Consider the following 16911-nt stretch of genomic DNA (forward strand, 5'->3'; position numbering starts at 1 on the left):
CAAAGATCCACTGTCTGTTAAGCCTCAGGGGTCATATTCAGGCACCAGAGCTTCGTATCCAATGATGCTAGTGAGCTACAAAGCATAGCCGCTTTCTTGATCATGGGGGAATTAGGTTGCCAGCGACAAGACAGATCTGCGACCAGTGGAAATGGTCGCCTCGAAGCTCGCTTAGGGCTTCCATGCGCCGACGTACCCGCGCTCGTGTCATGGTCCCAGCAGCGACCGTGCGCAACGGGCCTGCACGGGAAGCAACCGAACAAATTGCCGACGCCACGGTACGGATCCCTGTTCCCTCTTTCTATAATATTCATGCCGCTCTGGCTATTCTAGTTTCTAGTGTCAGGGTTGTGCTTATGTACTGAGCGGCACCCGTCGGATGAGAGTGAACCCCGGCACCAGGCTTGCAGGCAACATCAAGCCACACAACGTCGTCCACCACGAGCTCGTCCAATCCCGTAAACCTTCAAGGTGGAACAAGCGGGGTAAATCTGATTGACTCTGTCGAGGTTTTATAATCAATTCCATGTGACGATGGCATCTTCCGGGTCTGCTTGCTCTTTCATCCGCTCTGCATAACTCCCGAGGCCACAGGCCTGCCCTTCGAGTGGCTGCTTTTGCAGTCGTTGGGGGAATTCATGCCATGAAACCCGTCACAGCTCACGTGATAGCGACGACACAGCACTTCCATGTGCACAGGCTTTCGTCCGCGGAGGATAACCCGGCAACTTGGCTTTTGGGACAAGGTGCAGACTGTTCACAGCCTGCGGTCATCGTTGCAACGAGTCTCCTGGTACTGCGGCGCGGCTGTCTGCTCGCCTCCAGTGAAGTACTGCACATGATCAAAGGCATAGCCTCTAAGCTCGGAAGTTGCCATTGATTGATTTAAAGACTCCTGAGTATCTCTATACTTTTAACAAGACCCAGTTGTGAACCTTTGTTGCTGTCTTGGACCATTCTCTAAGGTACTACTCTTATGCTATTACCGGCTGCGTAGATCAAGACCTGCGCAACCTGTTACGATTGCGGACAGACCATGCAAACCCTTATTGATGGTCACCATTGATCACTTGCGTCGCTGTATTCGGACATCTCCGAAAAACAAATGGCCCTCTCAATACTGCTGTATAGTATCTGCTGTGCAGTACATGACGTGTGAAGAAACATCCAGGTAATTCTCGACGTCCACCTCGTAGGTAAGAAGCCGCCGGAGGGCAAAGGTAGACTTGTCATTGCCCGCCGGCGTCCTCTACTCGAACCGCAATGTCGGACTCCTAAAACGGGCCAGCCAGGTCCACCAGCTTGTAATCGAGTAACATAAGCGCAAGTGCCTCTTGTGAAACCAGTCGAGAGGGGTGGTCCTCTGCGAACGCCCTCCTTTGCAACGCCACCACATACTTTAGAAGCTCGACCGCCTTATTGACCTGTCCGTCTGCTCGATATGCCATTGCGAGCCCGTGCTGTGACGCTAGTCGAGCGGGGTGCTCTTCCGAGAGTGTCCGCCCTCGTACTCTTACTACATACTCCAGTAGCTCGACCGCCTTCTTTACCTGTCCGTCTTCTCGATTCGCTGATGCGAGCTGGTGCTGTGACGCTAGTCGATCTGGGTGGTCCTCCACGAGCGTCCTCCGTCGCACCGCTACTATATGTTCTAGTAGCTCGACCGCCTCCTTGACCTGTCCGTCTGCTCGATATGCTAATGCGAGCGCATGCTGTGACGTGAGTTGAGAAGGGTGCTCTTCCGAGAGAGTCCGCCCTTTTACCGCAACGGTATACTCTAGTAGCTCGACTGCCTTCTTCACCTGTCTGTCTTCTAGGTATGCTAATGCGAGCCCGTGCTGTGACGCTAGTCGATTACGGTGCTCTTCCGCCAGAGTCCTCCCTCGTACTGTTACCACATACTCTAGTAGCTCGACCGCCTTCTTCACCTGTCCGTCTGCTAGATATGCTGATGCGAGCGTATGCTGTGACGCTAGTCGACCTGGATGATCTTCTTGAAATCGACCTTCACGCCATCGACGAGTCTCTTCTAGGTGCCGGACTGCTTCCTTGACTCGCCCGTCTGCTAGCAAACAACGTCCAACCCAGAAATTCAGTGTATATTTCTCCTCCATATCGTCCCCGTCACCGCTGCTGAGCAGTCGGAAAGCATGTGGAAGGTATTCCCTCCACGTTTCTCGGTTCTCATAGTCGTCATCCGGAAACACATACTGCACATGCCGGATTGCCTTCCTCATTTCCTGTGCCTCAAGGCCCGCCTGACGCAGCTGATTTCGAGCTGCCAGCTGAACCAACCGGTGCATGTCAAAGATCTTGCTGTCACCGCGCCAGGTGAGGAAGGCGTATGCACACAGCGTCCCGATTGCACTCGCCAGCTGCTGTGCTGGCTCAAATCGGGGAAGCAGCGATTGAGGAATCCCTTTCGCCTCTATACACGACACGAAAGATAGCAGCTCGGCCGCTGCCGGGTCTGAATCGCGAATGTGATCAAAGGACACGAGCCACGTCGTCGCTACCGCGTTTCGTGATCCTTCATATCGAGTGTCGTCCCGGAACTCCTCGCTCATTAGTCCGATGGCGTCTGCCTCCGTGGCATCCAGCAGTTTGAGATACTCCGCGGCCGGCGTCTTTTTGATGTTCAGGTACGCCGCCGCCTGTGTTATCGCTAGCGGCAAGTATGCGAGCTTCTCTAGCAGCGTTGCCGTCACCGCGTCGTCGCGGAGCAGATCCTTCTGAGCGACAGACTTGGTCATGAAGGCTTTCGCCTCTTCCGGATCCATCTCATGTAGCTCCACCACGTCACTTCCTGCTACGGAGAAGGCTACCTCGGTGAAGCGAGTCGTGAATAACGTCACGCCGTGCCGGCTCTTGGGAAGATACTGGTTTAAGCCGCCGGGCGCCTCTGGTGTACTGAAGAGCAGCTTCATATCATCGGCATTGTCCACGACGAGGAGCCACTTGCCAGCAGAATCAGAGCTCAGATACCGCCGCAATGCCTTTCTCGCGTCGTCGTTGTCTGCGGCTGTTGGTATGTCGAACGTGCTCACTATGTCGGCGCACGCCTGCTCGAAGCTGCCGTCGCTTAGTGCTGGCAGCCAGAAGACGGAGTGCTCCCTTCTGCATTCTTTCACCCAGTATGCAATCTGTAATGCCACTTGCGTCTTTCCCATGCCGCCTAAGCCCACGAGCGCAACCTTCGGCCTCCTCTTGTCGAACAACGCTTTGAGCTGATTCAATTGGGTTTTTCGGCCGACAAAGCGCTCATTTTCGTCCAGAGGAATGTAATGGCGAGAAGCTTTGGCTTTGTATGATATTAGCGCCTGTATATTGCCGCATTTCATACTCTTAACACAAAAAACATACTTGGTCCGCCAAGTTCGACGGGCATCCGCTGCGTGTGTCTTCCCGCCCCGATCGTGCTCGAAGCCAATTCCTGGTCGTCCATTGCCTTCCCACCCTGGTCAATGCCGACAAAGTTGTCCACGAACGTCTTGATCTTCGACATGTTCTCGTTGAGATAGTTGTTGGTGTGGGCTGAAATCTTGCTGGACTTCTCCCAATCAGATAGTGTGATGTCCTGTATGCCATGGTCGACATTGAATCGATAGTACCGGCCGCTACCACCGTACCGGCTCTGCAGAGTCGTCGCTACCTTCTTGGATGATGTTGCCATCTTCTTCAGTGCGTTTATAATCGAAAGCCACGAGCCGCCAATCTCGACAGCGTCTCCAATGCCGGTGCCAACACTGAGGACTTGCATCTGTCCATGACTGGGAAACTGCCGCTGGGCTTCGTCAATAAGAACCTCGCAAGGGTTATTGTATCCAAATGCGGCGTCAATAAACTCGATCTCGTCCCGGCCCACCTTGATGGGCTTGAAGAAAGTCGTAGCAGCCGACGTGGCACGGGCGACCTCCCAAATTTTGCAGCCATCCAGCCCGGCAGTGTATCGACGTTGTCCTTCGTGATGGCCAGAACAACTCTGGAACACGTCAGTCATCCCCCGTCCATCATGCGCGCGAAGGTGAATAACGTACGTCTTTGTACACGACTTGCTGCGGAACAAAGCATCGCCGTGTGGGCATGACTCTGTGGTCGTGTGGCCTTGTCGCCGCCGCTCCACACACTCCAATTCCACACAGAACTCCCTGACGATCCGCTTGATGGCTGCCTCAAGGGCATTGGCGGAAAAGGCGCCGGATCGTGGTTTCTTCAATATGGTCGTCGTCTTTGGAGTGAAAGCCTGCTCGGCCACATTCTTGTATGCTCGTATGCACTCATCGACCGTCATCCGCAGCCGCCCGAGCATGATTGCAATGATCCTGCGCAGTCGTTAGCGTGTACGCCTGACATCCGGACCAGCGTTATGTACTCTCCCGTGCTTGTACCGCCGATCAGATCGAACCGATCGCATGGCCGTGGGACGTGGTCGAGTCGCTCGGCGTCGTGGATCTGCTCCATGACATTCTCTAGAATGAGCAGGCTTGAGACCCCGCGAATGCCCCCGCCATCTGAACGGGCGGTGTCAGCGCGACAACAAGGCTGCGAGGGCTGGAACCTTACCTAGAGAGAGGATTCGCAACGGCTCGAGAGAAGCCATCGCGATGCCTGCCTGTCCACTCTTTTTATGCTGCTATTTGTGATCTGTCGGGAAAGGTCGTCGGTCGAAGCCTGTCACCACGTATGCTAGATGGCAGGCGAGATGGAAAAGGGCCATGTTGGGCGCGGCCCGTGATGATGTCCTCCTTTGCAGGGGTGCCTTCAGGTGTCAGGCTGCAAGCTGCAAAGCATTGCCACACCCGTCTGCATGGGACACTACGACGGAATATGCCTACCTTATCATCACCAGGCTGCAGCGGGGCGCAGTTATGCCGCAGTCATGCCACCATCGACTCGATCATCCTTGCTCCTGGCTTGCATGGCCGGAACACAGGCCCTCAGCAAAGCAGACCGCTCTGTTACGCAGCCAGTCTAGTTGTCGTACAAGTCGGGGAAGAATCGCAAGGCGTCTGGCTCGGCCGGGCGCCTCTCCCGCACCATACAGGATCCTCCATTGACGCCAAGAACCAACAACAAAACTCCAGCGCTGTGGCTGTGCCTCATTTGGAGACAATCATTTCAATGTGGAAGCTGTGGCGCATTAGGTCGCATATTGTGCACGTCCACGAATAGACAGATTCCGGCTGACCCCAAGGCAGTCTTGGTCCTCATTTGCAAGATGACGCCTGCAACTTCACTCTTGGCATAACAATGTCCGTGTCAACAGCAGCAAAGATGGCGCCACGACTAGGCCTAGCTAAACCAAACTCAGATCGATGCGATACTTGGCCAAAGGTGTCCAGTGCCGAGATCTCGAGCCTGTTGGTTCTTCCTCCTCCTGATCAAGAACTACGCTAGAAACACAAGGCCCTATGACGCCCATGGCTATCGTGCCCTCGCCTTCGTCGGACCTATATCACGCGCAGGATGGAAGCCGCATAATGCCGTAGATACCCGACCAACGTGGCCACAGCCACATCAGCCAACTTTCTGGGTGGTAATGCCGCAGCCCTTTGCTTTACACGTATATGATCGTCCGTGCGCTCGTCAGTGGGCTGTCTTGCGCACCATGTTATATGGCAACCGTGTAAGCAACTGGCATGATGCTATTCCAGAAAGATCACAACGTAAGCGTAAAAGTTGACATGACCCCAGGCAGGATGCTCAAGAAAGAACACGGGTCTTTACGGGACTTGAACTTCCTAGCATGCGTCGCTCACAATCCCTCTAGAGGTAGGTCCTTCGGCTCAGCTCAAACATAGAAGCGGGGCCGGCCCGTTCTTCACGAGAGAATGGAAGAGACCATGCGAGAGACAAGATTGGGAGCAGGACTGATCAGGATGCCTGAGGGATTTCGTGCTGATTCCTATTCCAATCCCCATTGAGCACCTGCAGAACAGAGGAGTATAAGGAGCCGAGTGATAACAAACAGTGGTAAGCAACTACGACTAGCGTGGCCCTTCCGGCTCACGGCGGTGGACGGCGCCGTTGTGGGGCCGGCCCGGTCCTCACTACCGACGCTACCCGGCCTGTATCAAGGATTTGGCGATGCTTGCAATTGATGCGAGCTGTGTAGCAGGGGAACTGCTCTTGCCGGAATAACCAGTGTGCATCAAGAGGGTAGTCTCGCTCCGTAGTTACCCAACACAGAGCTGGGCCAGTACCGAACCTAACTTGATGTTGGTTACAGTGCAAATAGCGTAGAACAAGGGCCTTCTCGTCCCGTTGTACGAAACGTGACGGCTGTGGACGGCAAAGATCACGTGAGCCACCCGGGCAGCTTTGCGAGATTCGATGATGTCTATTTAAGTAGGCCCAGATGATGCCCGGGTGGTTGAGCCCTCAAAGATCCGCTTGCTAGTTGTCAATATCTTCGTGGGAGACATCACGCACGGGTTTAAGTGAGCAGTTTCTGCCTTTCTCATTCGCCATGGCTCTCCGGCTATTGGCAAAAGCCTTGGCCCTGGCGCCGGCCATGCTGGCCTCGGCTCAGGAGCTGCAAGTCCCGAAGAAACTCCCGGGCAACTGGACGTACCAATACTGCTGGACGTGAGTAACTTACGCCCTCTCATGAGGTGGTTCTGCAAGGCTAAGGGCTGATTACCTTCTTGCTACAAAGCGATGTCGGTCGGACCATCGACACGGCTTACAGCACTTCCAAGAAGATGACTATCGAGTCTTGCCTCGCGTACTGCGAGCAACAGGAGCTCCCTTTCGCGGGTGTCGAGTACTACAACCAATGCTGTAAGTTGTCAGCCTTCTCACTGTGCAAGACGCGCAGAGTAGTAGTCATGTGCACCCGTTCTAACTAGCAGAATGCAGTCTGCGGCCTCCAGCTCGCTCCTGGCGCCAGACAGCAGAGCTCAAATTCGTCTTGCAACACGCCCTGTGCCGGCAACTCGCGCCAGCCGTGCGGTGGCGCAGACCGCCTGACGCTGTTCCACAACCCGACACTTGCAGGCTTCCAGCCGAACCACGACATCGAGGACTGGCCATATCTCGGCTGCTACACGGAAGGCACCAAGAACCGCCGCGCGCTCCAATACCAAGCCGACATCCCTCCGGGAGACATGACCGGCCGTGCCTGCACTTCGGCCTGTCAGGCCAAAGGCTTCCATCTTGCGGGAACAGAATACTCGAACCAATGCTGTATGTGGTTGATCCCCAATACAATTAAAGCCACCGCGATGCTAACAATGCCACACAGTCTGTGGCGACGCAATCAAAAACGGCGGCACGGCTGCGGCAAACGCCTGTGTCATGAAGTGCAGCGGAAACTCGACCGAGATCTGTGGCGGTGCCGACCGTCTCAGCGTCTACAGCTTCAAGGGCGTGAAGCCGCCCAAGGTTATCGCCCCGATGCCTTCGAGCAGCAGTAGCACTTCCAAGAAGGCCACTTCGACCTCGAAGCGGTCGACGAGCAGCTCCACCAAGCGAACATCGGTGACTACTACTAGTACTACATCGACGAAGCGCTCCTCGACGACGAGTAGCGGCAAGTCGACGGGAACGACCACGTCTTCGCTTACTGGGAAGACGACCAGTAGTTCGCGGTTCGTGACTTCGACGACAACGTCCGCCACCACAACCAGCTCAGGTATGGTGACATCAACATTTGGCAGCAGTAGTACGAGCACAATCACCAGCACCAGCACGACCAGCACATCTAGCAGCTCCTCCCCAACCAGCAGCACGCCTCCTGGCTTCCCTGCAGGATGGTCTTACTTTGGCTGCTGGCAAGACGGCCCTGGTCCGCGGATCCTGCCTCAATACCAGGCGCCTGACAATGCGAACCTGACGCGCGAGAGCTGTGCCAACCTCTGTGACAGCATGGGATACAACATCTCGGGCACCGAGTACTTCCGGCAGTGCTTCTGCAGCAACGACATCTATAACGGCGGCAAGGAGTCACCCGACGACTCTGGGTGCCAGACGCCCTGCAGCGGCAACACGACCGAGATGTGCGGCGGCTCGGGCTACCTGACCATCTACTCGGACGGCACGCCCGAGGTCTTCCAGCCGCCGGCGGTGCAGCTGGGCGGGCTCAACGGCACGTGGCAGTACCAGGGCTGCTACGTGTCGGTCAACACGACCGACAACACGCACAACCTGCCGTGGAAGCTGGAGCTGCCTGACACCAACGACCCAGAGACATGCCTGAGCCTCTGCGGCGAGTTTGGCTACATGGCCGCGGGCCTCGAGTACGGCCTGCAGTGCTTCTGCGGCGACCCGCAGGACGTCGTCGACGCCGCCGAGCAGAAGGTCGACGAGTCCCAGTGCAACATTGCCTGCTCGGGCAACGCGACCGTCATCTGCAGCGGCGGGAACCGGCACACGCTCTACTACTGGAACGGGACCTCGCCGCTGTACGCCTGGCACTATCCCCAGGGCGCCGGCGCGGGGGCGTACTCGTTCCTCGTGCCGGGTGTCGTGACTCCGCTCATGACGATGCAGTCCGTCACGGGCAAGGTGACGTTTCTGGAAAAGTACGGCACCGGCCTGCCCAACAGCACCGGCGCGTACGAGCTGGACCTGACGCTGGTCGACGACTTTGCGCACGCCTGGCGCGAGATGCACGTCGAGACGGACATTTTCTGCTCGGCCGGCATCATCCTGCCCGACAAGGGGGCGCGGCAGCTGACCATCGGCGGCTGGTCCCTCGAGTCGACGTTCGGCGTCCGGCTGTACTGGCCGGACGGCTCGCCGGGCGTCAACGGAACCCACGATTGGCAGGAGAACGTGCAGGAGCTCAGCCTGCAACAAGGACGCTGGTACCCCAGCGCCATGATCATGGCCAACGGCTCCGTGCTCGTCGTCGGTGGCGAGACGGGATCCAACGCCGGCCCTGTGCCAACCCTCGAGATCCTGCCCTTTACTGGCACCAAGCCTCTATACATGGACTGGCTATACCGGACCGACCCCAACAACCTGTACCCGTTCCTCGCGGTTTTGCCGAGCGGCGGCATCTTTGTGCAGTACTGGAACGAGGCCCGCATCCTCGACGAGCGGACCTTTGAGACGACCCGGATCCTGCCCAACGCCACCGGCTCTGTCATCGACCCCCGGGCCGGCCGCAACTATCCGCTCGAGGGCACCGCCGTGCTGCTCCCTCAGGTCGCCCCCTACACGGAGCCCCTGATGGTGCTCATCTGCGGCGGCGCCACGACGACGAGCATCGCCCTCGACAACTGCGTCTCTATCCAGCCCGACGCGGCCGACCCGCAGTGGACGCTCGAGCGCATGCCCTCGAAGCGCGTCATGTCGTGCATCGCGCCCCTCCCGGACGGGACATATCTGATCCTCAACGGCGCCCAGCAGGGCGTTGCCGGGTTCGGCCTCGCGACGGACCCGAACCTCGGCGCCGTGCTGTACGACCCAAGCCTGCCCGCGGGCCAGCGCATGTCCGTCATGGCCACCACCATCGTCGCCCGGCTGTACCACTCCGAGGCCATCACGCTGCTCGACGGCCGCGTGCTCGTCTCGGGCTCCGACCCCCAGGACGGCGTCCACCCGGAGGAGATGCGCGTCGAGGTCTTCACCCCGCCGTATCTCCTCGCCCTGGCCGGGGGCAACAGGACCCGGCCGTCCTTCACCGTGCCGGCGTACAGCAAGGACTGGACCTATGGAAGCCGGTACACCGTGCAGATCGGCACCAGCGACGGTGGTAACTCGACCACAGCTGGGCCGGTCAGCGGAGTGCAAAAGTTCTCCCTGCTCGGCTCCGTGTCGAGCACGCACGGCAACTCGATGGGCGCGAGGACGCTGTTCCCGGCCTTTACCTGTGCTGGATCGACCTGTGTCATCACGGCGCCGCCCAGCGCGCACATCTGCCCTCCCGGCTGGTATCAGTTGTTCTATCTGGTTGACGGCATCCCTGCTGTCGGCACGTACGTGCGCATCGGTGGGGATCCCGCGAGCTTGGGCAACTGGCCACAATATCCAGACTTTACTACGCCCGGGGTGTGACGAGGTGTCCGGATCCGACGGATTGTGAGTGGAAACGATGGGGAAAGTAATGATGGATGGTGTGCCATATACTTTTTCGGCTTTTCACAAACAGAGAGTTGTGAGACGTCAGGTTGATATTGCGGGGACAGAGCAGAGGCTCAGGAGAAAGCCAACGTGTCGGGAAAGGGTAACACTGGGGAGGCGTTCTCACTCTCTGAGCATCAGAGAGGTGAGCCACAGGTCCCCTAACGGAGAACTGGTAGCCCGGCTGTTTTCACTTGTCCTCGGAGAAGGAAGGCTCGTAGAATGGGTTGAAAAGTAAACAGGAATCTGGTTCAAGTCAGGCATCAGGCACTCAGGATAGCTACTTTAGCAGCAAAGAACTACGAGCGTGTTGAAGCAGTGCGACTGGTGGAAATCGAACTCGCATCGTCAATCTTGGTGAAGGTTCGAATGCGATTGCACCTACAATGCAGTCCGCTTCTGAGCACAGAGAGACGCGGTCAAGGTGAACACAGCCAACTCGTAGGCTAGTCGCCCTCTAAATTGTCGATCCATTAAGCAAAAAACTTGCGATTTGTTTGGTCCGCAGCAGCACTAATCTCCTAGCCAGGCACAGCCAGAGTACTCTTCTCGACACATATATGAGAACGAACGAGCGCATTGAGGGAGACGTGGACGGTGTGTACGATGAAATTCTTGCGATAGTCCGCATCGGGAATTTGACTTTCAGCGGCGAGGTGCTTCGTGCTATTCAGTATTTCTTTTGCCTTGCACACAGCCTAGTTATGCATAGTTGGGTGGGCTTGCGACTATCCACGTCTTCTGACTGATCGCAACGAGCATAGTACTTCGTGATGTAGGGTTGCCCTCAGAATGCCAAGCCTCCGATTTTTGTCCAAGCCTGGAGCATTTGTTCGCCATGCATGTCAGCCGCTTTTCGTGGATCACGAGCCGCAATGGTAAAAGGAAGCCAGTCGGCCGACGAAATCCCATGTCGCCTCACATCTAGAGTGCAGCCTTGAACACGAATCGTGCATGCATCTCCGTATTAACCTCTGAGACACAAGCCCCAGCCCACCGGAAGTGATTTCTTGGCGCTTCTTCGCGTGCGGGGTGGAGAACCATGACTTAATGTCGATTTTTGAAACAAAAGAACGTTTGGCCCGTCCTTCTTGACGTGACTAGCGGCCAAGGAGACAAAGAGGTTGCGACGTCGTGAGATCGACGGATCCGTCATAGTGATGAGATCTAGACTTGCTCCCGGCATGGCGAGGAGCCAAAAGGTTAGAGTTTGGTGACTGACTTGCCACAAGGCTTCGGACGTCGTGATGCGGAGGCCTGTGATGATGTCGCTAGAGGTTTCATGTTGAGCTTCAAAGAAAGAAACTACGTATGAGATTCAGAGCTATCGCCTTTTGCGGTGTATTTGATGCTCATGTGATGCGTTTTGCCGCCGGTCTTGCGAAGGGATGAACTCGTGCCATTGGGTGAAATAGCCGCATGACATAGCTTTGGACGTCCCCATTCACAGGCCAGCTCTCTCTATGAAATGCTAGCCAAGAAACCAAGACGACCCTTAAAGGGTCTCACAAACAGACCCTCACAGCATAGGACCCCTAGAGGCAGACACCTCACTTTATCATGATGACATGTGTCGCGCTGCGGACAATGCGCTCACGATGATCGTCATGAGCTCGCGACAACACAACAATCTGGGGGGTGCAGATCAACTATTGAAGCTCTGAGATCCTCCTCAGCTGCCAGACCTTTTCGCCACAACACAATGAGAATGCAAAACCCTCAGGGTCGTCGTCACAAAATGGAGGTTACGTGGCGTCGGCTGCATCCGCCAATGCCGACGCCTCGGGCATTCCCGTCGGTGCTAGCGTCATTCTTTGGTCGATAACACAGCCTGGGGAGAATTCTAGATCTACATGCGGCCAATTCCTCACAGAACAATGCAGAGCGCGATATCCTCGCTGCCCTGCAATTTGCCCCGTGCCCGCGCCCGAGATCGGAATGTGACGCGCGTCCGTGCTTGTTACGTGCCTGTGCATTACACCTTTGGAGCTTGCGGCTTGTTGTTCCTGCAGAGGCATCTTACCACACTGGCCATGGTGAACCCCATTTGCCACGCGTCTCGTCGAATGGGGACACATGGGAATCTGCTTTTTGTTTTTTTCAAGATGGACGAGCTCGCGCACCGCCCGCATGGTTAAACAACATGGTGGTGATGGTGGGTGCCGCGTCAGGCAAGGCGTGCTCCGCTTCATGCTTCAATGGACTCGACCCGAATCGAACAGGCTTGGCCAGGCCAGAACTCTGTCTCTCAGGGAATTGCCAAATGGGTGTGCTCCCATGCAGCTTTAAACAGCATCGAGCCAATGCGCATCGAGCCAATGCGCATCGAGGCCAGGCTGTTTTCGGGAGAACAAAGGAGAATCCTCTTCCTTGGCTCCCACCCACCTGTATGGGCCTAAGCTGGAAGAAATGGGGGCCAGGCTCGCAAGGCTAGTGCTAGAGTGAATATGAATGCCAGTGCCACGCCCAATCAAGCCGGCGCACTGGCCTGTTTTGGCCAGAGGTCCAGAGCAAATGTTGGCGCTGTCGTTGCTCGCTAACTGGCAGCGTGGTTAGCGCGTCCTCTCTTTTCAGCTGGTGACAAGAGGACGCCTTAAGCTGTACTTGGCGGGCTAGATCTGGGCCCGGCAGCGTGGCGAGATCGGCTTGGCCCGCACGCACGCACCACAATCAGTGGGTGTTTTGCTCCCCTTTCTGCCCGACAGCTCGGCGAGGGCCGAGCTTGAGGAAAGGATTTGCGGCGAATCCTGGTCATGAGATCTGCGGAAGGGTTCTGCTTCGCATACCTCCATGTTTTTACAGCTTTACAGGCATCAAGGGTCAAGGTTCGCTCAGCTCTTGTTCTGCATCTGGCCCGGACTGTGGTCTCGCCCACGCACAGAGCGAGAGGCGAGAACATGTTGGCGCATGTGTGCATGCACAACCGGCGAGAGCCCCGACAGAACAACAAAGTCCCCGCTGACTCACCATACGCGCGGAAGACACACAATAATATCAGCCACAGATGCGGTTCGGCAGCTCGGGGGCCAGGCACGCCTCTCTCTCTCGACTGTCACGGTGAGATTCAACACAGGGATAAGACTGCGAAATGCAGGGGTCGCTTGCTGGTGGCTGCCTGCTAATGCTGGGCCGTCGGACCACTGGGGTGGATGCCCAGCTCGCCAAATCCCATCGTGGCGTTGCGCTATTTGGTTTTCCCCCCTTCCGGTTCTAATGAGGGTTGCCACACCACCAAAGGCGATGCACCACCACACTCGAGCGGCCACATTCTGGAAGCAGGATCCTGCCTTCGGGGGACTGAACAAGTCCGCAAACTTTTGCTGTTGGTGGTTGCGGATCTGGTCCGCTCCAGCAGCAGCGGTGAGCTTGCGAAGCTGAACTCTCTCCTTGCTTGGGTTGACGTGAGGGTCATGCGAGACCATGAGGCGGCAAGTCATCACGACGTTGCATGCAGCCATGCATCATGCAAGGCACGCCAGGCAGCAAGACAAGACGGCAGTCAGCTTACCAATTAAAAATGCCACCCTTTGGAGAACGAAGTCGGACGTGGTTCATCATGCATACGGCACTTTGTCAATTTCCCGTGGCTCGTTCGGCACATGCACCCGTATCGTTGAATTGCGCACAGCTGCCTGCCGTGCATCGAACGGGGTACCATGCCGGACCCCTAATGCGAAGCAAGGTGTCGGTCCTGTGAGGGTTACAGCGTCAGCCGCTGTTCGCGGGAGCCTGGAGAGATCCTTGGCCCCCCGACACGACACGGAATTAAGCTCGTTTAGCCTGACCAGGAAGACCAGACAGAGAGGCTGACTGATGGCTCCCCCTGTTGGGTCTTGCTCGCGAACTTCCGTCTTCGCGATGATGATGATAACAACCCCCTCGTGCATGAAAGCAAACTGTCCCGCACAGCCCGAAATTGGAACAAGAAGTCCACGAAAACAAACAAGACGTGCGCCGCTCCTGCTAGGACCGAAGTCTGATCAGGCGAGATGGGTGTGGTGTGTTGCGCGATTGGCGATTGACTATTGGCGTGAGTCTTGTCTTCGTCACCCCAAATTTCCACAATGGAGCATGCACCACACACGCTTCAGCTGCTGGGCCCTGAACTGAACAGGTGTGAGTGGCTACCTGAGCTAGGCGACAAAACCCTCTGCATGCAAGGGCTTCCGCAGCGGGCTGCCTTGAAGCGCCAAGCACTGTAGGGAGAGCAAAGATGGTGGTCAACAGCTCCGGTTTGCTTCATTGGCTCGTCCCGTGAGATCATAGAGCTGCCTGCGTGACTCAGTTCCTTACAGAACATGATTATTACAATGTGCACTTTGTTGCGCCTCGTATGGAGACAAGACAACGAAGAGCCAGGTCATTGCTTACACGTACTCCTTCCGGACGGGGCAGAAGTGTAGCCCCTCATGCAGGTACCAGCACCGAAGCCAGGCCCCGAGCAGGCATACCAGGCTAGCTCTAGGGGGCCTGGCGACGCCGCCGGAGGCTGTGGCCGAATGTGGAAATGCGCTTGAGGCGGCGCCAGCCCCGGCCAGGCGACTGGGCTCTCTTTGGCGGCACGCCACCACGACTTTTGTTGTCCGTCCTGACAAGGGTCGGCACACCAGCTAGGCCACATGGAGCACGGCCGGACCGCCTCGTCCTCTGAGTTGTCCCTCACTTGCAGTCTAGTGCCGGCGCCCAGACACCCAGTATCGCGTTCTGGAACTGCTTGGAGCCGGGCGCGAGTGCATCCCGTGCGTGCCGCGCGTGCGACAGCGAGCTGAAGCCATTGCCGCCGTGTTTGCTTTTGGCATAGGGCAATTCCCACAACAGGGCAAGCCAAGAGTCGAAGAATTCCCCCAAGAGGTCTTGGACCCTCCAACCGCAGCTGTCCCGGACCCTCCATGAGCTGATGCCATGGCCTTGCTCAGTCTTTGACGGGCCCTGCCTTGCGTCCACAACTTCCGGAGCAGGGGGGGCTTGGCGGCAAGACATGGGGTCCCCATTGGGCCATCATGGCTTTCCTGCATCTAGGCTGCGCTTGTTGACTTTGTGTGTCTGCAAAAGTGGAGGTCACCACCCCCGGAACAATGTTCGTGATGGGCCAGGGTCGCGGTCTGGCTGTCAGTCCGTCGGCCTGCTAGGGAGGGCGCTAGGATCCCGATGAGCTGCCTCGACCCGCGGCACGGCCGCCGCCATGGCGTCCTTTTTACGAAGCCATCGCGAACGAGAGCCGCCTCGACTACATAATGAAGCTTGCTGCCCACCTCTCTCCGCCCTGCCTTGTCCTGACTCACGATCACGACTCGCAACGACAAGAATCCTCTCGGCTGCCCATCCAAACAAAGGACCTTCTCAGTGACTAACTGTCCTTCACTAAACCTAGAGGGCCTGTCGTCTTTCCGCACCCACATTGACACCGGAGGGTTTATACTTTTGACGCCCTAGACATTTTCATCGGGTCCTTGACGGGATACTTTCCGCCTCCGCCGCCCCGCGTCTAACAGATCAACGTATAAGACTCTTTGTGAACCCCCCGGGTCTCACCTGGAACCCCATCGGCCCGCCGATCTACACGAACATCACACCAGAGCACCCCACGTCATCGTCAGGATGGTGCGTCTCAACCTTGCGTCCTCCCTCGCGGCCGCTGCCGCCCTGAGCGGCCGCCTCTCTGCCCACGCCATGCCCCTGGACGGCGAGAAGGTCGTGGACCTCGAGGCCCGTGATGCCCCGACAGCGATCCCGGCCGGCTTCAACAAGGTCGTCTTCCTCGAGAACTTTGCTGCCAACAGCGTCCTCAACCTGAACAAGTGGCAGTACGACCTGGGCCACAACTACCCGGGCGGCCCGCCGCAATGGGGCACGTGGGAGGTGCAGCGGTACACGTCGGACGCGGGCAACATCTTCATCAACAGCTACGGCGTGCTGCAGATTGTGCCCAAGAAGAACGCCAACACGGGCGAGTGGACGTCGGCGCGGATCGAGACGAAGCCGGGCGTCGACATCCAGTGCTTCGACGGCGGCAAGGTGCGCGTGCAGGCGTCGATCCGGCTCGGGGCCGGGCGGGCGGCCGCGGGGGCCAACGACGGCTTCTGGCCGGCCTTCTGGCTGCTGAGCCCGGCGATCCGGGACAACTACCAGAACTGGCCGGCGATTGGTGAGATCGACATCCTCGAGTCGGTCAACGCCCTGCCGACGGCGTGGAACATTGCCCACTGCGGCACCAACCCGGGCGGTCCCTGTAACGAGCCCAACGGCCTCGGCGGCTCCGTCTCACTCCAGCGCGGCGTCTTCCACACGCACACCCTCGATATTGACCGCACTGCCGCCGACTGGAAGCAGGAGTCCATAACCTGGTACATTGACGGCGTCAAGACCCGGGTCCTCACCCCGGCCCAGATGCAGTACAACCAGGACGCCTGGTTCGCCCTCGTCAACCGCAAGAAGTTCATCCTCCTCAACGTCGCCGTCGGGGGCGGCTTCCCCGACGCCCTCGCCGGCAAGACGACCCCGACAGCCCTCTCGGCCGGTGGCGTCAACAACGGCATGGAGGTCGACTACGTGGTCGCCTGGAGCACGTAACATTCGCCCTAGTGTCAAAAGCTTTTTTTGCTTTTCTTTCTTTCCTTGTGTCTAGATTATGACAGCGATTCTGCGCCTCCTTGCTCGACAGAGCATTGGTCCGTGTACTATTATTAGCAGGCACTTATTAGCTCGGATGGCACATTGCACTTCTTGTATATGATTCCCCTTTTTTAGAAATACATAATTCACCACGGTCAGACTCAATCATCTTCTGTGCTCGACCCAGACTGCCGATTGTATGAAAATGGTAGTGTTGTGTTATGAAAA

General features: G+C 57.3%; 4 protein-coding genes across 4 annotated transcripts; 2 read left to right on the plus strand and 2 right to left on the minus strand.

The window, feature by feature from the left end:
• Nucleotides 1-1107: 1107 nt before the first annotated feature.
• Nucleotides 1108-3972, minus strand: B0I36DRAFT_332488 (uncharacterized protein). Its single transcript, XM_046155120.1, has 2 exons — nucleotides 3364-3972; nucleotides 1108-3301 (listed from the first exon to the last, which is right to left on the minus strand). The coding sequence occupies exons 1-2, from the start codon at nucleotides 3758-3760 to the stop codon at nucleotides 1275-1277; spliced, it is 2424 nt and encodes an 807-aa protein (XP_046008620.1). The 5' UTR covers nucleotides 3761-3972; the 3' UTR covers nucleotides 1108-1274.
• B0I36DRAFT_332489 (uncharacterized protein) lies at nucleotides 3898-4650 on the minus strand. The gene is made up of 3 exons (XM_046155121.1): nucleotides 4564-4650; nucleotides 4038-4511; nucleotides 3898-3982 (listed from the first exon to the last, which is right to left on the minus strand). The coding sequence occupies exons 1-2, from the start codon at nucleotides 4598-4600 to the stop codon at nucleotides 4288-4290; spliced, it is 261 nt and encodes an 86-aa protein (XP_046008621.1). The 5' UTR covers nucleotides 4601-4650; the 3' UTR covers nucleotides 3898-3982; nucleotides 4038-4287.
• A 1819-nt stretch (nucleotides 4651-6469) lies between these two features.
• On the plus strand, nucleotides 6470-10005 carry B0I36DRAFT_353239 (uncharacterized protein; the record flags this gene model as incomplete). The annotated part of the gene is made up of 4 exons (XM_046157189.1): nucleotides 6470-6588; nucleotides 6659-6783; nucleotides 6862-7188; nucleotides 7247-10005. 4 exons carry the CDS (start codon nucleotides 6470-6472, stop codon nucleotides 10003-10005), a joined length of 3330 nt encoding a protein of 1109 aa, XP_046008622.1.
• Nucleotides 10006-15361: 5356 nt separating this feature from the next.
• On the plus strand, nucleotides 15362-16859 carry B0I36DRAFT_332490 (concanavalin A-like lectin/glucanase domain-containing protein). Its single transcript, XM_046155122.1, has one exon. It carries the CDS (start codon nucleotides 15670-15672, stop codon nucleotides 16639-16641), a length of 972 nt encoding a protein of 323 aa, XP_046008623.1. The 5' UTR covers nucleotides 15362-15669; the 3' UTR covers nucleotides 16642-16859.
• Nucleotides 16860-16911: the final 52 nt, after the last annotated feature.

Source organism: Microdochium trichocladiopsis, assembly GCF_020744255.1.
Source record: "Microdochium trichocladiopsis strain MPI-CAGE-CH-0230 chromosome Unknown B0I36scaffold_9, whole genome shotgun sequence".
NCBI classification, from domain to species: Eukaryota; Fungi; Ascomycota; class Sordariomycetes; order Xylariales; family Microdochiaceae; genus Microdochium; species Microdochium trichocladiopsis.

Excerpts from the sequence above, each read along its gene's own strand:
- B0I36DRAFT_332489 (XM_046155121.1), bottom strand. The coding sequence starts at position 4,600 with ATGGCTTCTCTCGAGCCGTTGCGAATCCTCTCTCTAG. Across the intron at positions 4,512-4,563 it reads GTTGCGAATCCTCTCTCTAG|ATGGCGGGGGCATTCGCGGG; the intron begins GTAAGGTTCCAG and ends CCGCCCGTTCAG.
- B0I36DRAFT_332490 (XM_046155122.1), top strand. The coding sequence starts at position 15,670 with ATGGTGCGTCTCAACCTTGCGTCCTCCCTCGCGGCCGCTGCCGCCCTG.
- B0I36DRAFT_332488 (XM_046155120.1), bottom strand. The coding sequence starts at position 3,760 with ATGCAAGTCCTCAGTGTTGGCACCGGCATTGGAGACGCTGTCGAGATT. Across the intron at positions 3,302-3,363 it reads CGTCGAACTTGGCGGACCAA|CCAAAGCTTCTCGCCATTAC; the intron begins GTATGTTTTTTG and ends TATCATACAAAG.